Source organism: Podarcis vaucheri (genome assembly GCF_965113315.1).
Source record: "Podarcis vaucheri genome assembly, chromosome: 3".
Lineage (NCBI taxonomy): Eukaryota > Metazoa > Chordata > Lepidosauria > Squamata > Lacertidae > Podarcis > Podarcis vaucheri.
The window spans coordinates 27,057,835-27,079,387 of NC_138761.1; the positions used below are offsets into that span (position 1 = coordinate 27,057,835).

General features: G+C 41.1%; 1 protein-coding gene and 1 long non-coding RNA gene across 4 annotated transcripts in view; both read right to left on the minus strand.

The window, feature by feature from the left end:
- Positions 1-3,352: 3,352 nt before the first annotated feature.
- Positions 3,353-21,553, minus strand: part of LPGAT1 (lysophosphatidylglycerol acyltransferase 1) — a 65,487-nt gene continuing 47,286 nt past the window's right edge. For all 3 annotated transcript variants that reach the window (XM_082217837.1, XM_082217835.1, XM_082217836.1), the window contains 3 exons: positions 20,116-20,242; positions 14,726-14,832; positions 3,353-10,380 (listed from right to left, as the gene is read on the minus strand). In XM_082217837.1, coding sequence (XP_082073963.1) covers positions 10,229-10,380; positions 14,726-14,832; positions 20,116-20,242 — 386 coding nt within the window. In that variant the 3' untranslated portion in view covers positions 3,353-10,228. The remainder of the gene's footprint in view (positions 10,381-14,725; positions 14,833-20,115; positions 20,243-21,553) is intronic.
- Positions 15,111-16,641, minus strand: LOC309529824. The gene is made up of 2 exons (XR_014218494.1): positions 15,959-16,641; positions 15,111-15,589 (listed from the first exon to the last, which is right to left on the minus strand). It is a non-coding gene; the product is annotated as an uncharacterized lncRNA (long non-coding RNA).

Here is a 21,553-nt window from a genome sequence, read left to right on the forward strand (position 1 = left end):
ATATTTAAATGTCGAATCCAGAATGAAAAAGAACTTGTACCTTGCACCATTCGCCAGGACAACCATGGTGTTGAGTCTGTGTAATGTAATGGTTAAAGTGTTTGAATAGGTCTTGGGAAACCACAGCGTTCAGCTCTCCATTCGGCCAAATAGCTCACTGGGTGAACTTTGGCCATACAGTCTCTCGATCCAATGCCTTTTATTGGAGGAAAGGTGGAGTGTAAACACAATAATCTACTCTATATTTTGAGAAGTTGTTTGTGTATCAGATGAGGGAGCAGATTTTCTTCTATCTTTGAACAGAGTTGGATGCTGGTCTGAATCAAGGTGGTGGAATGGACCTTTCAAAACTGCATTGATTTTAACCACAGATTTCAAAATTGCCCTGATGGCTTGGTTTCCTGGAATTTCGTCAGCAATGCCTGGTATAACGTTGCTAGTAAATAAATAAGCAAGCAATCTGGATGTAATCCCCAATGACCCCATAATTCCTATTGCTTGATTTTTATTTTTTAAAGATAACTGTTACACAGTTTACAAAAATAAATTCTAAAAAGAAAGAAAGAAAGTAACCCTCAATTTGAGTCTTGGAATTGGCACTTGAGTATGACCAAACTGCGGGAGGCAGTGGAAGACAGAAGTGCCTGGCATGCTCTGGTCCATGGGGTCACGAAGAGTCGGACACGACTAAACGACTAAACAACAACAGTATTGTATGGCATTTTCACATGAAACATACCGGTATATCTCGTTTCTGAAACCACATGCAGCCTAATTGAAAATGAGCTTCTTTATTGTTTGCAGCTTTACATTTAACTTCTGAATAAAGCATAGGTGATAAAAATAGATGAATGTGCTACCTAAATTCCTTAAATGCATATTTGCATAAACAGCAAGAAGCATGTGACTGTGTTCTTAAGTCAGCGTTAATTATTCCCCCTGGTCTCCTGACTTTGCTGCATGTACCTTTAACGAACACTCAAGTTTTGCATTAGGTTTGTCCTTCCTATCACATCAAAAAGGCTGAGCTAAAAGACTTAATGCTTTAAAATATTTAACATTTCAACCACTTATTCTCCATGTATTCTTCTACCTTGCACTGGATGCCGCCATCATTCATTAAATAAGAATCTCACCCTCTCTTGTTGAGGGTAATAACACCCAGAAGACCCACTCCAAAATAGACACATTGGTCATTTCCATACAGTTTATTGAGCATTAATCCTGATATGTTTACACAAACTTTGTAGGGAGGTTCAGCAGCACCTGATATTTATTAAGCATGCCTTTGGATTAGCTGGCGGGGAGATTATATGATGTTCTGAGAGCCAGTGTGGTGTAGTGGTTAAGAGCACTGGACTCGTAATCTGGTGAACCGGGTTCGCTTCCCTTCTCCACTTGCAGCTGCTGGGTGACCTTGGACTAGTCACGCTTCTCTGAAGTCTCTCAGCCCCACTCACCTCACAGAGTGTTTGTTGTGGGGGAGGAAGGGAAAGGAGATTGTTAGCCGCTTTGAGACTCCTTAGGTAAAGTTAAAGGGACCCCTGACCATTAGGTCCAGTCATGACCGGCTCTGGGGTTGCAGCGCTCATCTCGCTTTATTGGCCGAGGGAGCCGGTGTACAGCTTCCGGGTCATGTGGCCAGCATGACTAAGCCGCTTCTGGCGAACCAGAGCAGCGCACGGAAACGCCGTTTACCTTCCCACCGGAGCGGTACCTATTTATCTACTTGCACTTTGACGTGCTTTCGAACTGCTAGATGGGCAGGAGCAGGGACCGAGCAACGGGAGCTCACCCCGTCGTGGGGATTCAAACCGCCGACCTTCTGATTGGCAAGTCCTAGGCTCTGTGGTTTAACCCACAGCGCCACCTGCGTCTCTTTTGAGACTCCTTAGGGCAGTGATAAACTCTTCTTCTGTCCAGTAAGTGTTATCCCACACATTCCAGATGCAATGCCCCATTGCTTTCCTAATTTCAAAGTGTCTGAATTTTTTTTTGGGGGGGGGAGCAAGTTTGTTGTGCAAATGTGCCAAAACAGCTTTAATTGCGCATCCTGATTTTGTCGGTGCTGTGACTGAATCTCACCCAAAAATAACAACAGTGCAGAATCCCCCTTGCTCTGTTACAACCAGGACACCTATTTGCAGAGCTTTGAGGGAATGGCTCAAGGATACAACTGGCTACAAAGGAACACAACAAATTTCTCAGACTGTCAAGATATAAATATGCCCCCCCTCTTTTGTTTTGTTTGGCACATCTATGCACTTAGAATTGCATTGCATCTGCACTAGACCAGCTATTCAGGGGTCTCTCAAAAAATGGGTGGCAGTAAAAGGGAAACAGGAAATTAAGCAGCATTGCCATTTTGACCTATTGTTGCTGTTTTGGTATTATGGTAACTCACAAGTGATTGCTAATCCTTTTTTCTAGTCCATGAGGTGATCCATGGTGATTCTAGTCCATGACAGTGATCAAAACGGGAGTTTCCCTGTCCCCTTCCTGAACCTGTTATTTTAGAACACTGATCATCTACAAACATGTTTGAGCAGACACACCCAGCAAAACCTTCAGAAGTGGTGTAAAAACGAAAGTGAATGCCCCTCCTGGTAGCTCATTCCATTTCTGTTGTACAGTGGTACCTTGCTTCTCAAATGCCTTGGTACTCGAACAACTTGGAACCCAAACACTGCAAACCTGGAAGTAAGTGTTCCGGTTTGCAGACTTTTTTCGGATGCCGAACATGCTCTGTTTTGAGTGTTATGCTTAGGTCTGTTTTTGCTATTTATTTTGCGTTTTTGTGTTTTTGTGGGGGGTTTTTTTGGTGACTGTGTAAAACCCAGTTCAGCTATTGATTGTGTGACTGCAGTACATTGTTTATTGCTTTCATTTTATGGATCAATGGTCTTGTTAGCTAGTAAAATTCACGTTAAATTGCTTTTTTAGAGGTTGTTTTTAAAAGTCTGGAATGGATTAATCCATTTTGCATTACTTTCTATGGGAAAGTGTGCCTTGGTTTTGGAACACTTTGGTTTTGGAACGGACTTCCAGAACGGATTAAGTTTGAGAACCAAGATACCACTGTACTTAGATCTAGACTTGCTTGTAAACTCTGGCAAATGCTTTCCAACATACTCCTTTGCAACCTCTAACCTCATTTCCACTGTGGTCTTTGCTATTTTTCCAATGCCATTCTGGTACTCAAGTCAACAAATTTGTGTTAGTTTCTGGTCAAGGTACATTAGATAATTCACATGACCAGAATCAGTGCATCACATTCTCTCTGCCCACATGTTGGAGCTGGGGAATACACAGAGCATGCTAATAGATTACCCAAAAGACCAAGCACAAAGAGTCCGGAGAGGTATAAACTTTATTGATTTATATCCAATCAGCATGTTATGATATGATCACACCTGCTCATACAGCTGACATTCTTATAGCCAAAAGACAGATTTCCCCCCTTTTAAAAATACATATTTTCCCCCTAGCAGGAAGGAACTTTACAAACATTATTTATATTAGGAATTAAAAACAATGGCTTTTGTCAAGGACGTGCAGAACAGGGCTGGTCAGCACCGGATCTTGTAGTGCTTTAAACTTCATTCCCCCTACCCTCGTTTTGATTTTGATTTTAAAAAATAACACTTTCATCATCAGCACAAAGAACACAAATCCAAACCCAAACAAAATCCAGAGGTGAAACAAAGAGGTAGACAGTAACCACAATGCACAGTTCTTTGGACTGAGCAATGTGCTTCGGCTTGCTCCTAAGAGTTCCATTTGTTTCTACTTTCCTATTACGGCCACTTTGCTTAAAACATTGACACCGCTTGACTAAGGGTTCAGACTAATGGCGCCTCCGTGCAAACAACCAGGTTTGCGTAGGACTCAACCTCGGATGGTGTTTTTATAGCACGCCCTACCCAGCCACGTGCAAATCTGAGCTACAGTGGCAACTCACAAAAAGGGTCGTGTCATTGCACAATCACAGCTATAGAGGCAACCCCCATTTGCGCTTGCAAATTAGTGTCTCTGCAGTAGTTCTGCCAGCTTACCAAGCCACACCTTCTCCCTGTGGGGTTGCTTTTAACCTGAACCAGGCCTTAGTGTTACTAGAGCGCTGGATCACAGGACAGTAAGTCTATGGCACCATGGCACCCCGTATTGCTTATTTTAAGCTAAACGTTCTTTAAAGTGGTTGCATACATTTCAAACAAACAAACAAACAAAGATACATTATGGCAGCAGCCTCCTTCTTTCCTTTAAGCAACTCTGAAATGTTCATACCTTTATATTGGTAGCTAGATCTCTGCAAATATTTATGCAGTTATTACCGTGACTGAGTTAAAATGGCAGGTAACAATCCAGTCCCTTCTTGCAGAAAAAGATGAGTCTCTATGCTATTCCTGAGAGCTATAAATAGAACTATTCCAGCTGGAAGCAGAATTAACAAACCATATATTTAGCTAACACGCATACAAACTTGCAGCAAGAACAATTAACACAACCGATTCAATGTTTTATGGGAAACAAAATGAACCCGGCACATTATTTCCCTTTTTGTCTATTAACAACTGTAACATGGAAAACAGAAACTCCAAACCCAATAATGCCATATATTTGCCTGCAAAGAGGAAAGCATTTTTGGTATCTGCAGAAGTATAAAAAAGAAGAATGTTGATTGGTTATTTATTTTGATAAAGAAAAATAAACTCGAAGCACAAAATCCAAATGTGACCAGTCCTTTAACAGACTTACACCATGGCGCCTGTAATCATTCCAATCACATATGGCATAAAATAAAAGGGGAAGAAAAACAGATACACAAAAGAGGGGACGAAAGACCAAACTAAAGAATATGGCATCCCAAACCCCATCATCTTCATCATCATCAAGGAGGAAATTCAATGCAAGGTTGTACTGGACATTTAAGAAGTATAACAATAAAATGCATAGACTTTCTCAAAGCCACCATATGTTTAAGGAATTTTCGCAGACAGGTATACAACAGGACAACCTACAAGTTTTGTACAAGGGTAACAAAAGCAATTCACAACTAATTGTGATGACCTTGCAGTTTAATCTTCCTCCTTACAAAACCAAGCATGTAACTCTGCAAAACATGGTATTTCATACGTACATTTTCATGTGGCTTCCCTCCCCCCGTCACCTCTCGCCAGTATGGTAGCTTCAGCTGTAAGCTTCATTGTGTTTGTTTTGGGGAGAAACAGAAATCCACGGCCAAAGGCCAAGAGTCAGTGCCATTCCTTCATACCAACCTGTACGCTGAGAAGTCCAGAAAGAAATTCATTAACTTTGGTCCCAAGTGCATGTTACATTTTGTCTAGAGGAAATTCTCAAAGCCTTAACTGCTGCCCCACACAGCTGTTTGGTATCCTTGTTTTCTACGGACAGATGGGACAATGCTCTGCACTGAACAGTCAAGAGGACGGAAGGCAGCTTTGGGGCACAAAACACCAAGTGCTGCAGCGTTAGGATATAATAAAGGGGTCCCCATTAAAATGAAAAGAAGCTGTGGAGTAGATGTTGGTAGGTTAGGCATGGTTTGCATAATTGTATTAGACTGGCCCAGTTCACAGACTCATGCTCTATCTCTCAATGAGCCATTACTTCGCAATGCAATGCTTTTCCATAAAAGCAGTTCGCACATTCAGTTGTGAGTCATATGCTGAACAAACCAAGTCGCAAAAACACACGTTTGCAGATCAGACCTGACATCCCTCATATTTTGGCTGGATTTCAAAGGAGTGTGGTCTTGCTTCCTGAACACCACAAAACCTTTGGATCTTTAAAGTAAGGTTTACAATTGTAACTTAAGTTCTTGCTAAAAACAGCATAATGCGTAGACGTTAAGAAAGCTTGCAGAACAGTGACTATCAGTGGAAGGGATCTGTGTGAATGGCACACATCACTTTAAAGCGGTTAAGGCCGTGATGGTTTCTTGTTAATAAATGGTTAGCCTTCAAAATATTTACTATCTTCTTCAGTTGATGTTTTACACTACCTAGTTAACATACTGATGCAAATTTGCAAGACTAAGAATAGGTTCAGCTGAGTCTCCAACACCCACACCAAACCTGAGAAAGCATTGTAATTTTTATCCTTGTGTTTCCTACTGTTCCATAATGCTTAAATGGAACTGTCTCATGTAAAACCGCTAGATTTGTTAAAACAATGTTCTGCTGGGCATATTATTCTACACAAACTATTCTGGATAGAAAATAAATATGCAGGCCATAGTAAAACAAGCTTTGTGAGTGGGTGTTTGCCATCCACCATTCAGGCTTTGCCAAAGAAGCCCTCATTATCGTGGAATGCTCTCCCCAGGGAGGTTCGGCTGGTGCCTTCATTATACACCTTTTGGCGCCAGATGAAAGCCTTCCTCTTCAACCAGGCCTTTGGCCAACTAACATCTGATGCCCTTTTAAGTGTGCTGTGGGAGGGAGGGATTAAGTGTTTGCTTTTGTTCTTATTTTTATCATGTACTTTGTGTTCTTTATGTTGTAATTCTACGGATGAAGGGCAGTATGCAAATTTAATAAATAATATTAAAATAATTATTGTTCAGAGTCAATTCTAACATTACATCCTCCAGTCACGCTGCTGAAAAATGCGTGTGTGTGTGTGTGTTAGCGTGTCACAATGTCTGAATTGCCAGGTGAGTTTTGCATGATGACCCCAATACATCAAGGTATGTCCCATGGCTGCTAATGCCCGTATGATGGCATACAAGTATGGTAAGCTTCAGCATGGGATGAGCTGGCTCTACACTATGTTTTTCAGAGAGAAAGCAAGGGTGCCTATTGAAGTAGTTCAATGCAAATTAGTGGTCCCTTCCCAATCTTCAGCTATTCTGATACCATTATATAAATGCAACTCTTTCACTGTATGCATACATAAGAGGAACATGAATTATAATGGACTGCTGCAAAGATGGAACTGTGAGGTGCTCATCTAGATGACTCAAACCAATGGATTCAAGTTACAAGAAAGGAGATTCCGACTAAACATGTCCGATGTTTTATTATGTTTTTATATGTGTTGGAAGCCGCCCAGAGTGGCTGGGGCAACTCAGATGGGTGGGACCTGAATAACAAAATTATTATTATTATTATTGTGAACTTTCTGATGGTAAAAGCTGTTTAACAGTAGAACGGACTCCCTTGGAAGTTTGTGGACTTCACTGGAGGTTTTTAAGCAGAGGTTGGATGGTCATCGGTAGTGTGATCTAGTTGAAATTCCTGCATTGCAGGGGGTTGGAACTGATGACCCCCGGGGTCCCTTCCAACTCTACAATTTGGATACAGAATTGCAAGATACTGTCTTATGTGGGATTAGGTGATGCAAAAGATGTTGAGGAAGTTCATTATATTCCAAGAGGCAATGAATCCCCCGTCTCCTCTTTGTAAGAGGCAGACAACCCAGGACAACGTCCACTCATGAGAACAAAAGAGCCTGCTGGAAGAGGCCAATGGCAGCATCCTCTTCTCAGAGCGGCCAACCAGATGCCTATGTTGAAGCCTCACTCACTATGAAATGCTGTATTAAATGGAAGGCTCAAGCCACCATGAACACAGGGTGTTTTCAACTGAACTACTGTACTCAAAAACAGACTTGACCAACCTACTGCATATATACAGCATTTCATGTATATACACACACACATTTAAAAAATGTTCTGTTAACTAACTTTCCATTCTTCTGTATTCCCCAAATGTACTCTGGATTTGGTTCTGCTGAATTCAATGCAGCCATAGCAGAACAAACAGGAAGTCTGATGAAGCAGCACAACGCATACCTAGTTTTCACTGCCTACATTTAGATGCAAGCATGGGCATAGCCAAGAGGGGGCAGGGGGAGCAGCTGCCCCCCCATCAAATAAAACAATAGAAATACTTAACTGACCAATCATGTCGGTTCTGACTCCCCTAACAAAAGTCCTGCCCCCGCCCCCAAATCCTGGCTATGCCCATGGATGCAAGTCTTCATTTTCAGTATAATCATGCCCTTCCTAAAATAGGTCGCATGTCCAAATAAATTATACACTAAAACAGCAGCTGCTGCTTTGCATCCCAGTTCAAGATGTTTGTCATTCAGGATTGAAGCTACATACATCATTACCAGAAATGAACTCCGTAACAAATGAAGCAAACTGCTTGCTATAACTCAACAAGGCAAGGAGGATTAAAAACCAAAGAACTCTGGCCACTCCCACCCCCCCCAAAGGCTTCCTTCTGCAAGAAGTGCTTTACTTAAAATGGATTTTATTTCTGTGTTTTATCCTTAAGTTTGCATGAAGTTCAAAAAGCAGGTCTTAACTGCAAACTGACTTTTTGCCTTGTATCTGCGGTGGTCTCATTCCAGTGAAATGTACCAGAGTTATCTTCTAGAATGAATAGCGGACGTTGCCATCATCCATGCTAAAATGCATTTCATTATTTAAAAACACTATTCGCCTGTATTCAGTAAGGTGACATTTCATTCCCATAGCTAGGGGAAATTCATCTCTTCCCATTCCCCCTCTTCCCCACTCAAAGCAAAAGAAAAAAAGGATGATGCTGTGGTTTTATATTTTTATTTTGTATACTACTCACCAAAATTGGTTCTCATGTGATTTTGGGGGGAGGGGGGAAACCAGGAGAATATATACCTCAAACTTAGCACAGACAACTACTGTTGGCTTGGCTTGGCTCTTAGAAAAACTTACAGTCCATAAAAAGACAACATTCTGTCATTCAAGCTTCGTTTGCATGTCTGTATGTGGAAATTAGGAACTGTTTCCTAGGAATGGTTCTTTTTAAATATATCTTCATATAGTGATACAGACAGGATGCCAAACGTTCCAAGAGTGATAGGTAACAAATATCTTTCCTTCAAAACCATTATAAAACTGTAACATTATAACCTGAAATCCTGCTTTAGTGCCAGTCTGTCTCTTAAATTAAAATTCCCTTTCCATGACAGTGACATTTTTCAGCAAGATGGCAGATTTCATAACGCTCTTCATGGTTCAGAGAATTTTTACATTAGTTCAGGATGGTAAAGCAAACGTTTTACCCAGTGACTAGATATACTGTTTCATGACCCTGCTAACTTCCTTTTATTAATTTTTCCTATAAGAAAAAGAATTGTGGTGCTTGGCATAAACCCTCGCATGGATGTTCCAGGTACTGTTGTGTCAAATGGAAATAAAGGCCTCTATAAAGGTTAAAAACAACACCCACCCATATCATCTGGGTTAGACTGAGGCAACAGGTACACTTCAGGGATGGCAATCCACAGACCTTTCTGAACTGCTAACAGCTATCAAGAATCCAATCTGTCATGGACAGCATCTAAATTCCTTTCAAGCTATGCTCTTTTCTGTCACTGTATTGCGTTTTCAAAATTGTTTTGCAAAAAAGAAAGAAAGAAAGAAAAGATCCCAATTTACAAAATGCATTGTAAAACCAAAACAGGAAGCGGGTTATGTGATGTGCCATATGTGAAGTACCTTTACAAGCGGATGCTCTCAAGAGATTTGAAGACAGAAAACATGGTAAGAACAGATGGGTCAATGAGGTATGCACAATTTCTTCAATACTTCATGACACAGTTAATGCCTTTTGCAGAGCGCTTTTCCTTTTCTAGCTTTCCCATACAAGATCTCACTGGGATATTTTTTTTCAGAAGAAGAAGAAGAGAGAGAGGTCTCTACTAAACAGGTAACATGGGGCAGTCACAATACCATAACCAGGTCTGCAGAGTACATTAAACAGATCCAGCATGATTAATTACAATACAACTTGAGCTTGTGCAGATGAGGGATCTCTACCACAAGACTTGCAGTACAGGCTACTGGAGAGAAAGTTGCTGAAGATTCCGAGTTTTTACTACAATGCTGAATACTACCTGCGGTGAAAGCAATCTTGCTGCAGATGTTCACCCGTGGTGGTTGTATAATTGTATCTCCTGTTCAAACACCGAATTTGCTGACGTGGATGTGCGAGGAAGACACACCCTTTAAAAATATGGACAGTTCTTAAAATACATCATTAGGTTGCTGTGTTACTGATTCTCTCTCCTAGCGGAGTTTAAAATTCCCGAAGGGGGAGAAAGTCCATCCAGTAATGTTCCTTTATCCTGGTATATTCACATTTGAACATAACATGATGCACTCTGTAAAGTACCAAGTTCCTCTTGTTCTTAGGTCCCATTCATTCACCTTTTAAAATAGGCATTGATAAAAATACTGAAGAATGCAGTACCACATACCACCTGACAAAAACGCAAACAACTGTACGAGTATTAGCCACAAATTGCTAAGGGTCATCTCCCGGGAAACAATTTCTGTCTGTCCCTGCAAAGGGGGGAACGCTCCTGGAAGAGAAGGAACAGTCTGTTAGTTGCACATTCCAGCTGCCTTTTCAGAGTGTTGCCACATCATGGACAGAACAAGAACTTGGTGCAATGCAGATGTAGAACAGCACCTTATTCATCAAGATACAGGTTACTCAACAAGCCAGACTTTAAAAATCCTTCTCATAACATAATTAAGTTTTGCTAGTGTGTTTTCTTCTTCTTTGCAGTAGGAGAAAAGGCAGAATTAGATCTACAGGATTTTGGATTTGTTTAGCTTCTTAATGTAAAGATAAAGGGACCCCTGACCATTAGTTCCAGTCGTGACCGACTCTGGGGCTGCGGTACTCATCTCGCTTTATGGGCCGAGGGAGCCGGCGTACAGCTTCCGGGTCATGTGGCCAGCATGACTAAGCCACTTCTGGCGAACCAGAGCAGCGCACAGAAACGCTGTTTACCTTCCCGCCGGAGCGGTTCCTATTTATCTACTTGCACTTTGATGTGCTTTCGAACTGCTAGGTTGGCAGGAGCAGGGACCGAGCAACGGGAGCTCACCCCGTCGTGGGGATTTGAACCGCCAACTTCTGGTCGGCAAGCCCTAGGCTCTGTGGTTTAACCCACAGCGCCACCCGCGTCCCTGTTCTTCTTAGGCCCTCCTTAATTTTCCTGAATTTCAAGTGAAATTAAGGAAGCAACGGCTGCGCCATTTCTGCAATGAGACAGCATGAAAATGGCTTGGCAGATTTGTATACACATTAATATACTGAATGTGTGGCGTATGTAGTAATTAGAAACATAGAACTGTAGAGTTGGAAAGGATCCAAAGGGCAGGTTAAGCTATTTATTTGTAAAAGAACCTCCAACTACAGATGGTATCAAATTTCCCTAATGTGCATAGGGGGGCTGATTACTTGGATCTTCCTAGAGAAAAAGGGCTCAATCGGTTAGGCCAGGCTTCCTCAAACTCGGCCCTCCAGATGTTTTTGGCCTACAACTCCCATGATCCCTAGCTAGCAGGACCTGTCGTCAGGGATGATGGGAATTGTAGTCTCAAAACATCTGGAGGGCCGAGTCTGAGGAAGCCTGGGTTAGGCTTTCAGAATGAATATCAATACTAAAGCAGTCTTGATATTCGTGGATGCAGAGAAAGCCTTTGACAATATTTCTTGGAGTTTTATGAAGAAGAATCTACAGGGGATGGGGGTAGGACAAGGTTCTGAAAATGGTATAGGTGCAATTTATTCAGAACAAAAGGCAAAATTAATTGTGAACAATGTGATGACAGAAGAGTTTAAGATTGAAAAAGGGACACGACAAGGTTGCCCAATTTCTCCATTGCTTTTTATATCGGTCCTCGGGATTTTGTTAAACATGATTAGAAAGGACCAAGAGGTTAAAGGTATACAAGTGGGAGCTAAACAGTACAAACTGAAAGCATTTGCTGATGATTTAGTATTGACTCTACAGGAGCCAGAACCTAGTACTAAAAGGGTATTGGAACTGATTCAAGAATTTGGACAGGTTGCAGGTTTCAAGTTGAATAAGATGAAAACCAAGGTTCTAGAGAAAAATTTAACTATGAATGAGAGAGAGAAATTTCAGGAGGAGACAGGACTAACATTGGTTTAAAAAGTGAAATACTTAGGGGTTAACATGACTGCTAAAAATGTGAATTTATTTAAGGATAATTATGAAAAATGTTGGATTGAAGTGAAAAAGGATTTAGAAGTATGGACAAATTTGAAGTTATCATTGTTAGGCCGAATTGCTGTGATAAAAATGAATGTGCTGCCAAGGATGTTATTTTTGTTCCAAACATTGCAAATTTTGGATAAGATGGATTGTTTCAAGAAGTGGCAGAAGGATATTTCTAGATTTGTTTGGCAGGGCAAGAAGCCTCGAATAAAATTTAAGATACTAACTGATGCTAAAGAAAGAGGTGGATTTGCCCTGCCAGACCTTAAACTTTACTATGAATCAGCTGCTTTTTGCTGGCTGAGAGAATGGCTGCTTCTTGAAAACACTGAAGTGTTGGATTTAGAAGGTTTTAACAATGTATTTGGTTGGCATGCATATTTGTGGTACGATAAGGTAAAAGTACATAAAGCGTTTAAAAATCATATTGTTAGAAAAGCATTGTTTAATGTTTGGATAAGATATAAGGATTTGTTAGAAAAGAAAACCCCAAGATGGTTGTCACCAATGGAAGCGAAGGCACAGAAAAAACTCAATATGGAGGCCAAATGGCCGAAATATTGGGAAATTCTGGTGCAAGATGGAGATAGAATAAAATTGCAGAGCTTTGAAAAATTGAAAAACAAAGTGCGAGATTGGCTCCATTATTATCAAATAATGGAGGCATACAAATTGGACAAAAAAGTTGGTTTCCAGGTGGAAAAATCAAAATTGGAAACAGAACTGTTAGATCCAAAAACCAAGAATTTGTCAAGAATGTATAACTTGCTGTTGAAATGGAACACTCAGGATGAAACGGTGAAATCAGCTATGATTAAATGGGCACAAGATGTTGGACATAACATAATGATGGCTGACTGGGAACGGTTATGCACCACAGGTATGAAATTTACGGCATGTAATGCCCTAAGAGAAAATTTAATGAAAATGATTTATAGGTGGTACATGACACCAGTTAAGCTTGAAAAAATTTACCATTTGCCCGATAATAAATGTTGGAAATGTAATGAGACTGAAGGTACATTCTTTCACCTTTGGTGGATGTGCCCAAGGATAAGACATTCTGGGAGATGATTTATAATGAAATGAAAAAGGTATTTAAATATACCTTCCTTAAGAAACCAGAGGCCTTTCTCCTGGGCATAGTCGGCCAATTGGTGCTAAAGAAGGATAGAACTTTTTTTATGTATGCAACAACAACAGCAAGAATACTTATCGCGAAGTATTGGAAGACACAAGATTCACCCACCAGGGAAGAATGGCAGATGAAGTTGATGGACTATATGGAACTGGCGGAAATGACTGGCAGAATCCGAGACCAGGGAGAAGAGTCGGTGGAAGAAGACTGGAAAAAGTTTAAAGACTATTTACAGAAATATTGTAAAATTAAGGAATGCTAGAAGAATGTTGAAATGAAGTGATATGGCTTTAGTAGAAAGGTTATAAGGAATTAAGTACAAATAGATTAATAGAGTATTAAAAGAAAAATAAGGTTGAAATGTGTTAAGATAATTATAGGATAGGAAACAGGGGAAGATGGAAAGGAATTGCTGAAATAGTTAATAGAAGTGGAATACAAAAAGGGAGGTGTGAGGAGGTCGTGGAAATATGTGAAAGAAAGATAAGACATTGAATTTTATTTTATTTTCCTTTTCTTTTCTTTGTTGATGTGTTTTTAAATTGTTTTTGTTTTGTCTTGTTAGTTTAATGTTTTAGTGTAAGGCAGTGTCTTTGTATTGTAATGTATTGTTTTTTCTTTGTTTTTTTGGGTAGTGTTTAAATTGTTGTAAAAGCAATAATTATTAATTTTTTTAAAAAAAAACAGAATGAGATTGTAAACATTTGTTAATAACTACCTTGGGCAGCATGGTAGCAGCATATAAAGTTAAAATAACAAGTGCATTTTAAAATGCTTCAATGCTCACTGGGGAATCTTCCTCCATTTCAGCATTACCACTGTTTTTACAAGTTATGCTTTCCCCTCTTCACATGTCAGAACACTCCCTCCAGCTCCTGTGGAAGGAGAACTTTCCAGTTGCCCTTCCCAAAGGCTCATGCCGCTCTGTATCTAGACTCGTATGCAATAGCATCACGAAGTGCAGCAAGACAGTAAGAGAATATGTAACGCCAACTTTTGCATTACCCGCATGGCTGATCCCATGCCTGCAATCTTAAAATTCACGCTGCAATAAAAGCCCTACTGAATTCAATGAGGCTTCCTTCCGAGTAGACACGTAAAGGACTGGGCTGAAAGTGGCACGTTCAATACTTTTTTTAAGAGAGTCATTTCTATATATTTTATTTATTAACAGGCACATAATAAAGCCAACATTATATAAAAAAAGAAAAATTTCCGCAAAATTCAGGTACGTTAGAAATGCAATGCCCAAGACCTGAGATGATAACTAGAGATGGGGTTGCTTGGGGAAAACCGAGGGAAATTGGGAGAAACCATAGGGCTTTCCCAATTTTTCCATTTTGGGGGTGGGAGCGGAGGTAGAACAAGAAAACTAACCAGCAGAAAAATTGGGAGAAAATGTCCACCTTCACATCTCTAATGATAGTGGGCAGCTTAATCCCGGGCTTCTAATTAGTTGACCATTAAGTGAAAACATGCTTGGAAGGAGCTGAGTATTAAAAATGCTTGCTTTTTATCTTAAGAAAGTGTTACCTGTTTTGTAAAAGTGTGACAAAAGATCCTCCTTTTCAATGAACCGTTGATATAACCAAATGGTGAGGGCTGCAGGCTCAACAGGTACATCTTTAATGGGAAAAATCCTGCATTTCAAAGACAGACAGAACAGTACACTAGACATATGAAATAATTTCCCATTTGTAAGGTGAATCAGGTGAACTCTGGAACAGGACCTGGCATATTCTCCACTATTTATTCATTCTATTCGCAGAAGAACTGTTTGCATAACCCATTACACTTTTTTAAAAAGTGACCCAATTGTTGGACTCATCTCTTGCAACAATCTTTAGGGACACACGTCAAATACCTTAGATTCAGGTAGGTAGCTGTGTTGGTCTGACGCAGACAAAATTAAAAAATAAATAAATTCTCCAGTAGCACCTTAAAGGTAAAGGTACCCCTGCCCGTACGGGCCAGTCGTGTCCGACTCTAGGGTTGTGCGCCCATCTCACTTAAGAGGCTGGGGGCCAGCGCTGTCCGAAGACACTTCCGGGTCACGTGGCCAGCATGACAAGCTGCATCTGGCGAGCCAGCAGAGCACATGGAAACGCCGTTTACCTTCCCGCTAGTAAGCGGTCCCTATTTATCTACTTGCACCCGGGGGTGCTTTCGAACTGCTAGGTTGGCAGGAGCTGGGACCGAGCAGCGGGAGCGCACCCCGCCGCGAGGATTCGAACCGCCGTCCTGACGACTGGCAAGTCCTAGGCGCTGAGGTTTTACCCACAGCGCCACCCGCGTCCCTAGAGACCAATTAAGCACCTTAGAGACCAATTAAGTTTGTTCTAGGTATAGGTTTTCGTGTGCATGCACACTTCTTCAGATACACTTCTTTTCAAATACCTTAATTAAAGGTAAAGGTAAAGGTAAAGGGACCCCTGACCATTAGGTCCAGTCATGACCGACTCTGGGGTTGCGGCGCTCATCTCACTTTATTGGCCGAGGGAGTACAGCTTCTGGGTCATGTGGCCAGCATGACTAAGCTGCTTCTGGCGAACCAGAGCAGTGCACGGAAATGCCATTTACCTTCCCGCTGGAGCGGTACTTATTTATCTACTTGCACTTTGACGTGCTTTCGAACTGCTAGGTTGGCAGGAGCAGGGACTGAGCAACGGGAGCTCACCCCGTCGTGGCGATTCGAACCGCTAACCTTCTGATTGGCAAGTCCTAGGCTCTGTGGTTTAATCCACAGCGCCACCCGCGTCCCTATACCTTAATTAGTCAAATGCAATCAATCCAAGGGCGTGTCTAAGCAAAAAAATAAAGAAAAAGTCCTCACCTGTTGGTAAAAGACTATTAAAGAGGAGGCAAAACAGTTCTCCCTAGGAAGGAAGATGCAGTCATTGCAGCCACCAAGGAAGCTCTCCTTGTCAACGCACCCATTTTTATTTTGCAAAATGCAGACTCTGAAAGTTCTTATATTCAAACATTGGTTCCCTGTACCAAACCAGTCCAATTCATATTTCACAATGAGGAGCGTCCATCAAGTATATTTATCCTGGCACATTTCTTCTCCAACTTTCCTCTGCTCCTTTCTCAAGGCCAGTTCCCATTGTATCTTCAACCTTTATCATTCTATTCATATGTAAGTAAAACATGTCTGCACTTATGCAGTGCCTTCTGTTCCTGAACTCCTTCTAGTTCCCTGGATTCAGAATTTCAATCTAGTAAGCAAAGTACGGACAACTAGTATGGCCCTATATTTTGGAAAACAAGCCTCCTTGGGAGAAACTGGCAACTCTCCCAGGCTCCTGGCTTGTTTACCGGTGACCTCCCTGGCTGCAATCCCCGCAAGTCCAGGGTAGATCTCAGTAGGCGACATTTCCCAGCGTGGAAAATGCACACTCCCTTCTCCCCCTTGCTTCCCTAGCAGGGAAAGAAGATAGCCAGAAAGTCCTTTACATCTTGTTTATTTCTGACTTTGCAGCACTACAGAAAACATGTCCGAACAGTTCAGTGTTCAGCAAGCAAGTGGCAAAGACTTCCTTCACATACACAACAGGAAGGTCTCATATTACACACTTCACAAAGACTTTTCCAGCCTGTGAACTTCCGGGAAGATTCTTTCCCACAGCTAGCCTCATCATGTGATGTAAACATCGAGCTGGTTTGCAGCTGCGTTGCATTCATATCGTAACATCGTATATCCCTGCTACCTGCCGCAAATGAGAGCGTTTGGGGGGCAATTCTGCACCAAACAGGAGTTTTCCTTAATGTCAGAACAGCATAATTTATGCCACAACAGCCAGGGTCAGTCCTCAAAGGAAGAGCATCCTACAGTGCCATCACCATAGCACTTAACCCTATGCCCCAAATATTCCAAAACACAAGATCAAATTGCACCCCCTCAAGCCTTCATTATACATATCATAATAGGATGGCTAGCTAGAGGAACATCATTTCATTGCCCCATGACAAAAAGTTAATTTACTGAGTGGAAAATTTCACGCTCACTTCAACCACCAAATATTTATCTTACTCATTTCACCAATAAATTTCCATTCACATCATCTCAGCCTCTCTTTTTCTCCAGGATCTTGCTATTACGTTTTAGCTTCAACAAGCCTGGAAGATATCGAAAGGTCAAGAAAGTAGCTGCTCTCCACTCTCATTAGCGAGCTCTTTAACGCAAGTGCCTTTTGGCTTCTCTTATGTAAGACTGCTGTGCACTGGCCTTCAAGTTAAAGGCATGAAATGACTAGTTGAGTTTAGTCTCCAAAAAGAAAGTATTTCATAATAGGATTCCGTTTGCCATTCCACCTTTCATTCGCCCTTCCTACACTGTTATGTTTTCATTACCTTCATCAGATTTCTGAGAGCTATTTAAACTCTAATTCACAACACTGAAAAGATTTGCGGGAACAGGCTGCAGCTGTGTGTGCAATGTTTTATACAATACACATTCTCAAGGGAGACCTGGGAGGTGACTGAATAGGATTATGAAGTGCCAGGTCTCAGCTCTGTTCAAATATTCTTCTCCACCCAAGCATTTCCCCCACTGATCTGTCATCTTGGTCTCCTGGATTCACAACTGCATGCATACCAGTAGATTCCTGACTTGACCATTGGTCTTAGCTCTCTCCCTTAATGCTTCAAGTGGAAGGTTCACCTTTTCAATGTTTAAAAACTGCTGCATGCCTTTCAATTGTCACCATATAAAGTACAAAACTGCTCCAGGGGTTACATGGGAGGGTAAAATGTTCCTTGATAGTATCACAGGCAACTGAAACTGTGCACAGCTGGCTTCTGCTGAAATTATGCAGAACATTTTCTACGGAGCTGAACTCTGGAACGGTAAGTGGACTGAAGAAAAAGGGGAACATGCATTTCTAAAATAAATATAATAAACCCACTTGACTATTTTTGTATCGAATATAATAACCCTCCTTAAACCCTTCTCTCCTTCTGCTGTGTGCCAGCTTCAGCATGAAGATCTTGGGTTGTTCTAAAGCAGGGTTTTGCATTACACAAAAAGTGGGGGAATCTGGCTTAATGCAGGTCAGGACCTTCATGGCGAAGCCAGAGTGTGATGGAAGGAGCAAAGGGTTAAGGGAGGAGCACTTGTTACTGGATTCATAAACCAGACAGGAATGGTTGTCCAAACTGGACCCAAGAAAGAAAGAACAGAAGAAAACAGTAAATGCTGACCCTTCGCCTCTTCCAAATATATTTCTCCCAAGTTATTTCAGGCAACTCAACAGAGAAGCAACTTAGCAGCCAGACTTAGTAATAGGTCATTGTGGAAAGGTGGGCTCAACCCCCACTCTCTAGCCTGCACTCAGTGGTCTGTTAGTTGTAGGCTTTATGCATTAAAGCTAAATTTAATTGGCCCCCACTATTCAGTATTTTTCCCAAAGCCTCTATCAACTTGCTTTGTGTCATTATCAGAGGACCACTTTATGCTGTGTGTGGCAAATCCAGGGTAGATACATTGAAAGCGAGTCTTGTAGTAAACACTACTATTGTTTGCAGGGCAAATACATGTAAACGCATGGTGGACAGATGGCAGGTGAACGCAAGACTAACCAGACTTCTTTGGCAAATGTGCATGACTGATGTCTGACGTCACACCTGATGAGCAGGTCTTGGTGATACACCTGTTCATCCATGATCAAAGCATGGAGCCGCATGGTTTATTGCAGACTGACCTGGCACTCAGCATTCTTCATTACAGATGTCATGGGCAGACCCAGTAAATGTTTGCCACATTTGCAAGAGCCACATTGTATGATGTTATGTAAGATCGCCATGGATGGATGGATAGGGTCTCTATGTCTAATTATTAGCCAAGTGAGAAACAACTTCCTTGCTTTGGTTTTCAAAAGACACATTTGACCATAACTGAAGTACTGGCTTTAATTCAAGGAGTATGCTGTTATAGTCTGACTTTCTTATGCTTAAAATAAAAAAATTCCTTCCAGTAGCACCTTAAAGACCAACTAAGTTAGTTCTTGGTATGAGCTTTCGTGTGCATGCACACTTCTTCAGATACTTCTTTGTGTATCTGAAGAAGTGTGCATGCACACGAAAGCTCATACCAAGAACTAACTTAGTTGGTCTTTAAGGTGCTACTGGAAGGAATTTTTTTATTTTGACTATGGCAGACCAACACGGCTACCTATCTGTTGCTTGTTGCGATCAGCCTTCTTTAGCTCTCACTTCCATAAATCACTACTGGGAAAACCATGGCTTTAACTATACGGACCTTTGTTGGTAAGGTGATGTCTCTGCTTTTTAAGATGCTGTCTAGGTTTGCCATCGCCTTTCTCCCAAGGAGCAGGTGTCTTTTAATTTTGTGACTGCTGTCACCGTCTGCAGTGATCATGGAGCCCAAGAAAGTAAAATCTCTCACTGCCTCCATTTCTTCCCCTTCTATTTGCCAGGAGGTGATGGGCCCAGTGGCCATGATCTTCGTTTTTTTGATGTTGAGCTTCAGACCATATTTTGCGCTCTCCTCTTTCACCCTCATTAAAAGGTTCTTTAATTCCTCCTCACTTTCTGCCATCAAGGTTGTGTCATCTGCATATCTGAGGTTGTTGATATTTCTTCCGGCAATCTTAATTCCGGCTTGGGATTCATCCAGCCCAGCCTTTCGCATGATGAATTCTGCATATGCTATTGATGAATTCTTTCTTATGCTATTGGGAGGTAAAAAACCTCACTTTCCCCCAGAAACTTCTATCTACAAACATACACCCCCAAGTTACCTTATTGAAAATAATTTGCTTGTCCAAAAATGAAGAGCTTTGAGGAAGAAAGCAATGTGAAAATTTTATTTCAAGCCAGTCATATTCCAAAATACAAGTACCTAATGTATTTTTTCCAGGTCTCAGTTTAAAATTAACAGAAGACAAACATATTTGTCCTACCTGTAATGTACATGTGTAATTGTTGGTCGCCTGTAGCCAAGAATCCAGCTCTGGATGTCTAGGGGTTCAGCTTTGGGATATGCAATGGTTGTATCTATCACCCACTGAAGACCTTTTGATTTACTTTCTAAGAAAGGGGATTATAGAACAAAAGAAAGGAAACAGAAAGAGTAGGATTTTCAATTCTTAGTATCATACTTCTGTTCTAATACAGTACATCACGCCAACTCATTTGATAATAATCTGCATTCTATGATTTGATGAAATACCACCATACTACACGATGCCAAAGCAGGCAGGAACATGTTCAGCTCTTACCTCTCAAATTAGAGAATTGGCAGAAAACTCCCTTATATTCCAAATCATCATATACAAAAATGGCTATCCTTGATCATACACTTCAATTATTTAAATTCTGGTTATCCAAAGACCCCACTTGATCTCCCTCCCTCCCTCCCCAATCCCTCTCACCCTGTTCTCACAAAAAAAAGTCTACCTTGTAACTTCCATATAGCCCTAGGAAGGAATAATTCAAGGTGTATTATTAGCACTGCTGCTTGCTTTAAAGAACTTCTTATTGAAATACATTGATGTTTCTATGGCTGTATGTACATTAGTAGGATTATTCAGATATACAATGTGAGGATGTTTTAAGAACAACATAGAATCATAGGATTATAGAGTTGGAAGGGACCCTGGGGATCATCTAGTCCAACCCCCTGAAATGCAGGAATATGCAGCTGTCCCATGTGGGGATCGAACCTGCAGCCTTGGCATTATCAGCACCATGCCCTAACCAACATGATTTAAACTATCAATAAGCATCAAAGGTACCCCATTAAATTTCTGGCATTCTGTCAACAAGTGAGATGCTAATTAAGCCAAGCACTTAAAAAGCTTAACCTAGTGCCATGTTCGGTATAGGAGCACTTTCTCCCTGGGCAGAGGAAATGACAGACGCCTGATGCACCGCTGAAGCCTGCAAGTGCTTGCAACCTCTGGTCTCAACAGGCTTAGTACACAAATCTGTTTTCAATACCAGGATCAGCATGGAATGTATGAAGTAGTATCAAAGAAGACATGGCAACCTACTAATATATTTGTTTTGGCGTAAGTTCTCGTCGCCTAGAGACCTTTCTTCTCTTAGTTACTCATTCTCTTTCAAGCTTTCAAAAGCTTCTTCATCACACTTTCTCAATGCAGACAGAGCCCTTTTCAAAATATTTTTTTAGCAAACAAAATAGCGGCTATTATTTAATAACTCTTTAACACAACAATATATAGATACACATTTTAATTTATAGCCCATTTACATTAACACTTCATTACTATTTAAGTAGAAGTTTTAAATCACAGGAAACCATATATTCACAATCAATGACTAGAGGAGATTCTCAACGCCAAGGAAAAAACCATCATCATACCTAAGAAAGGAAGT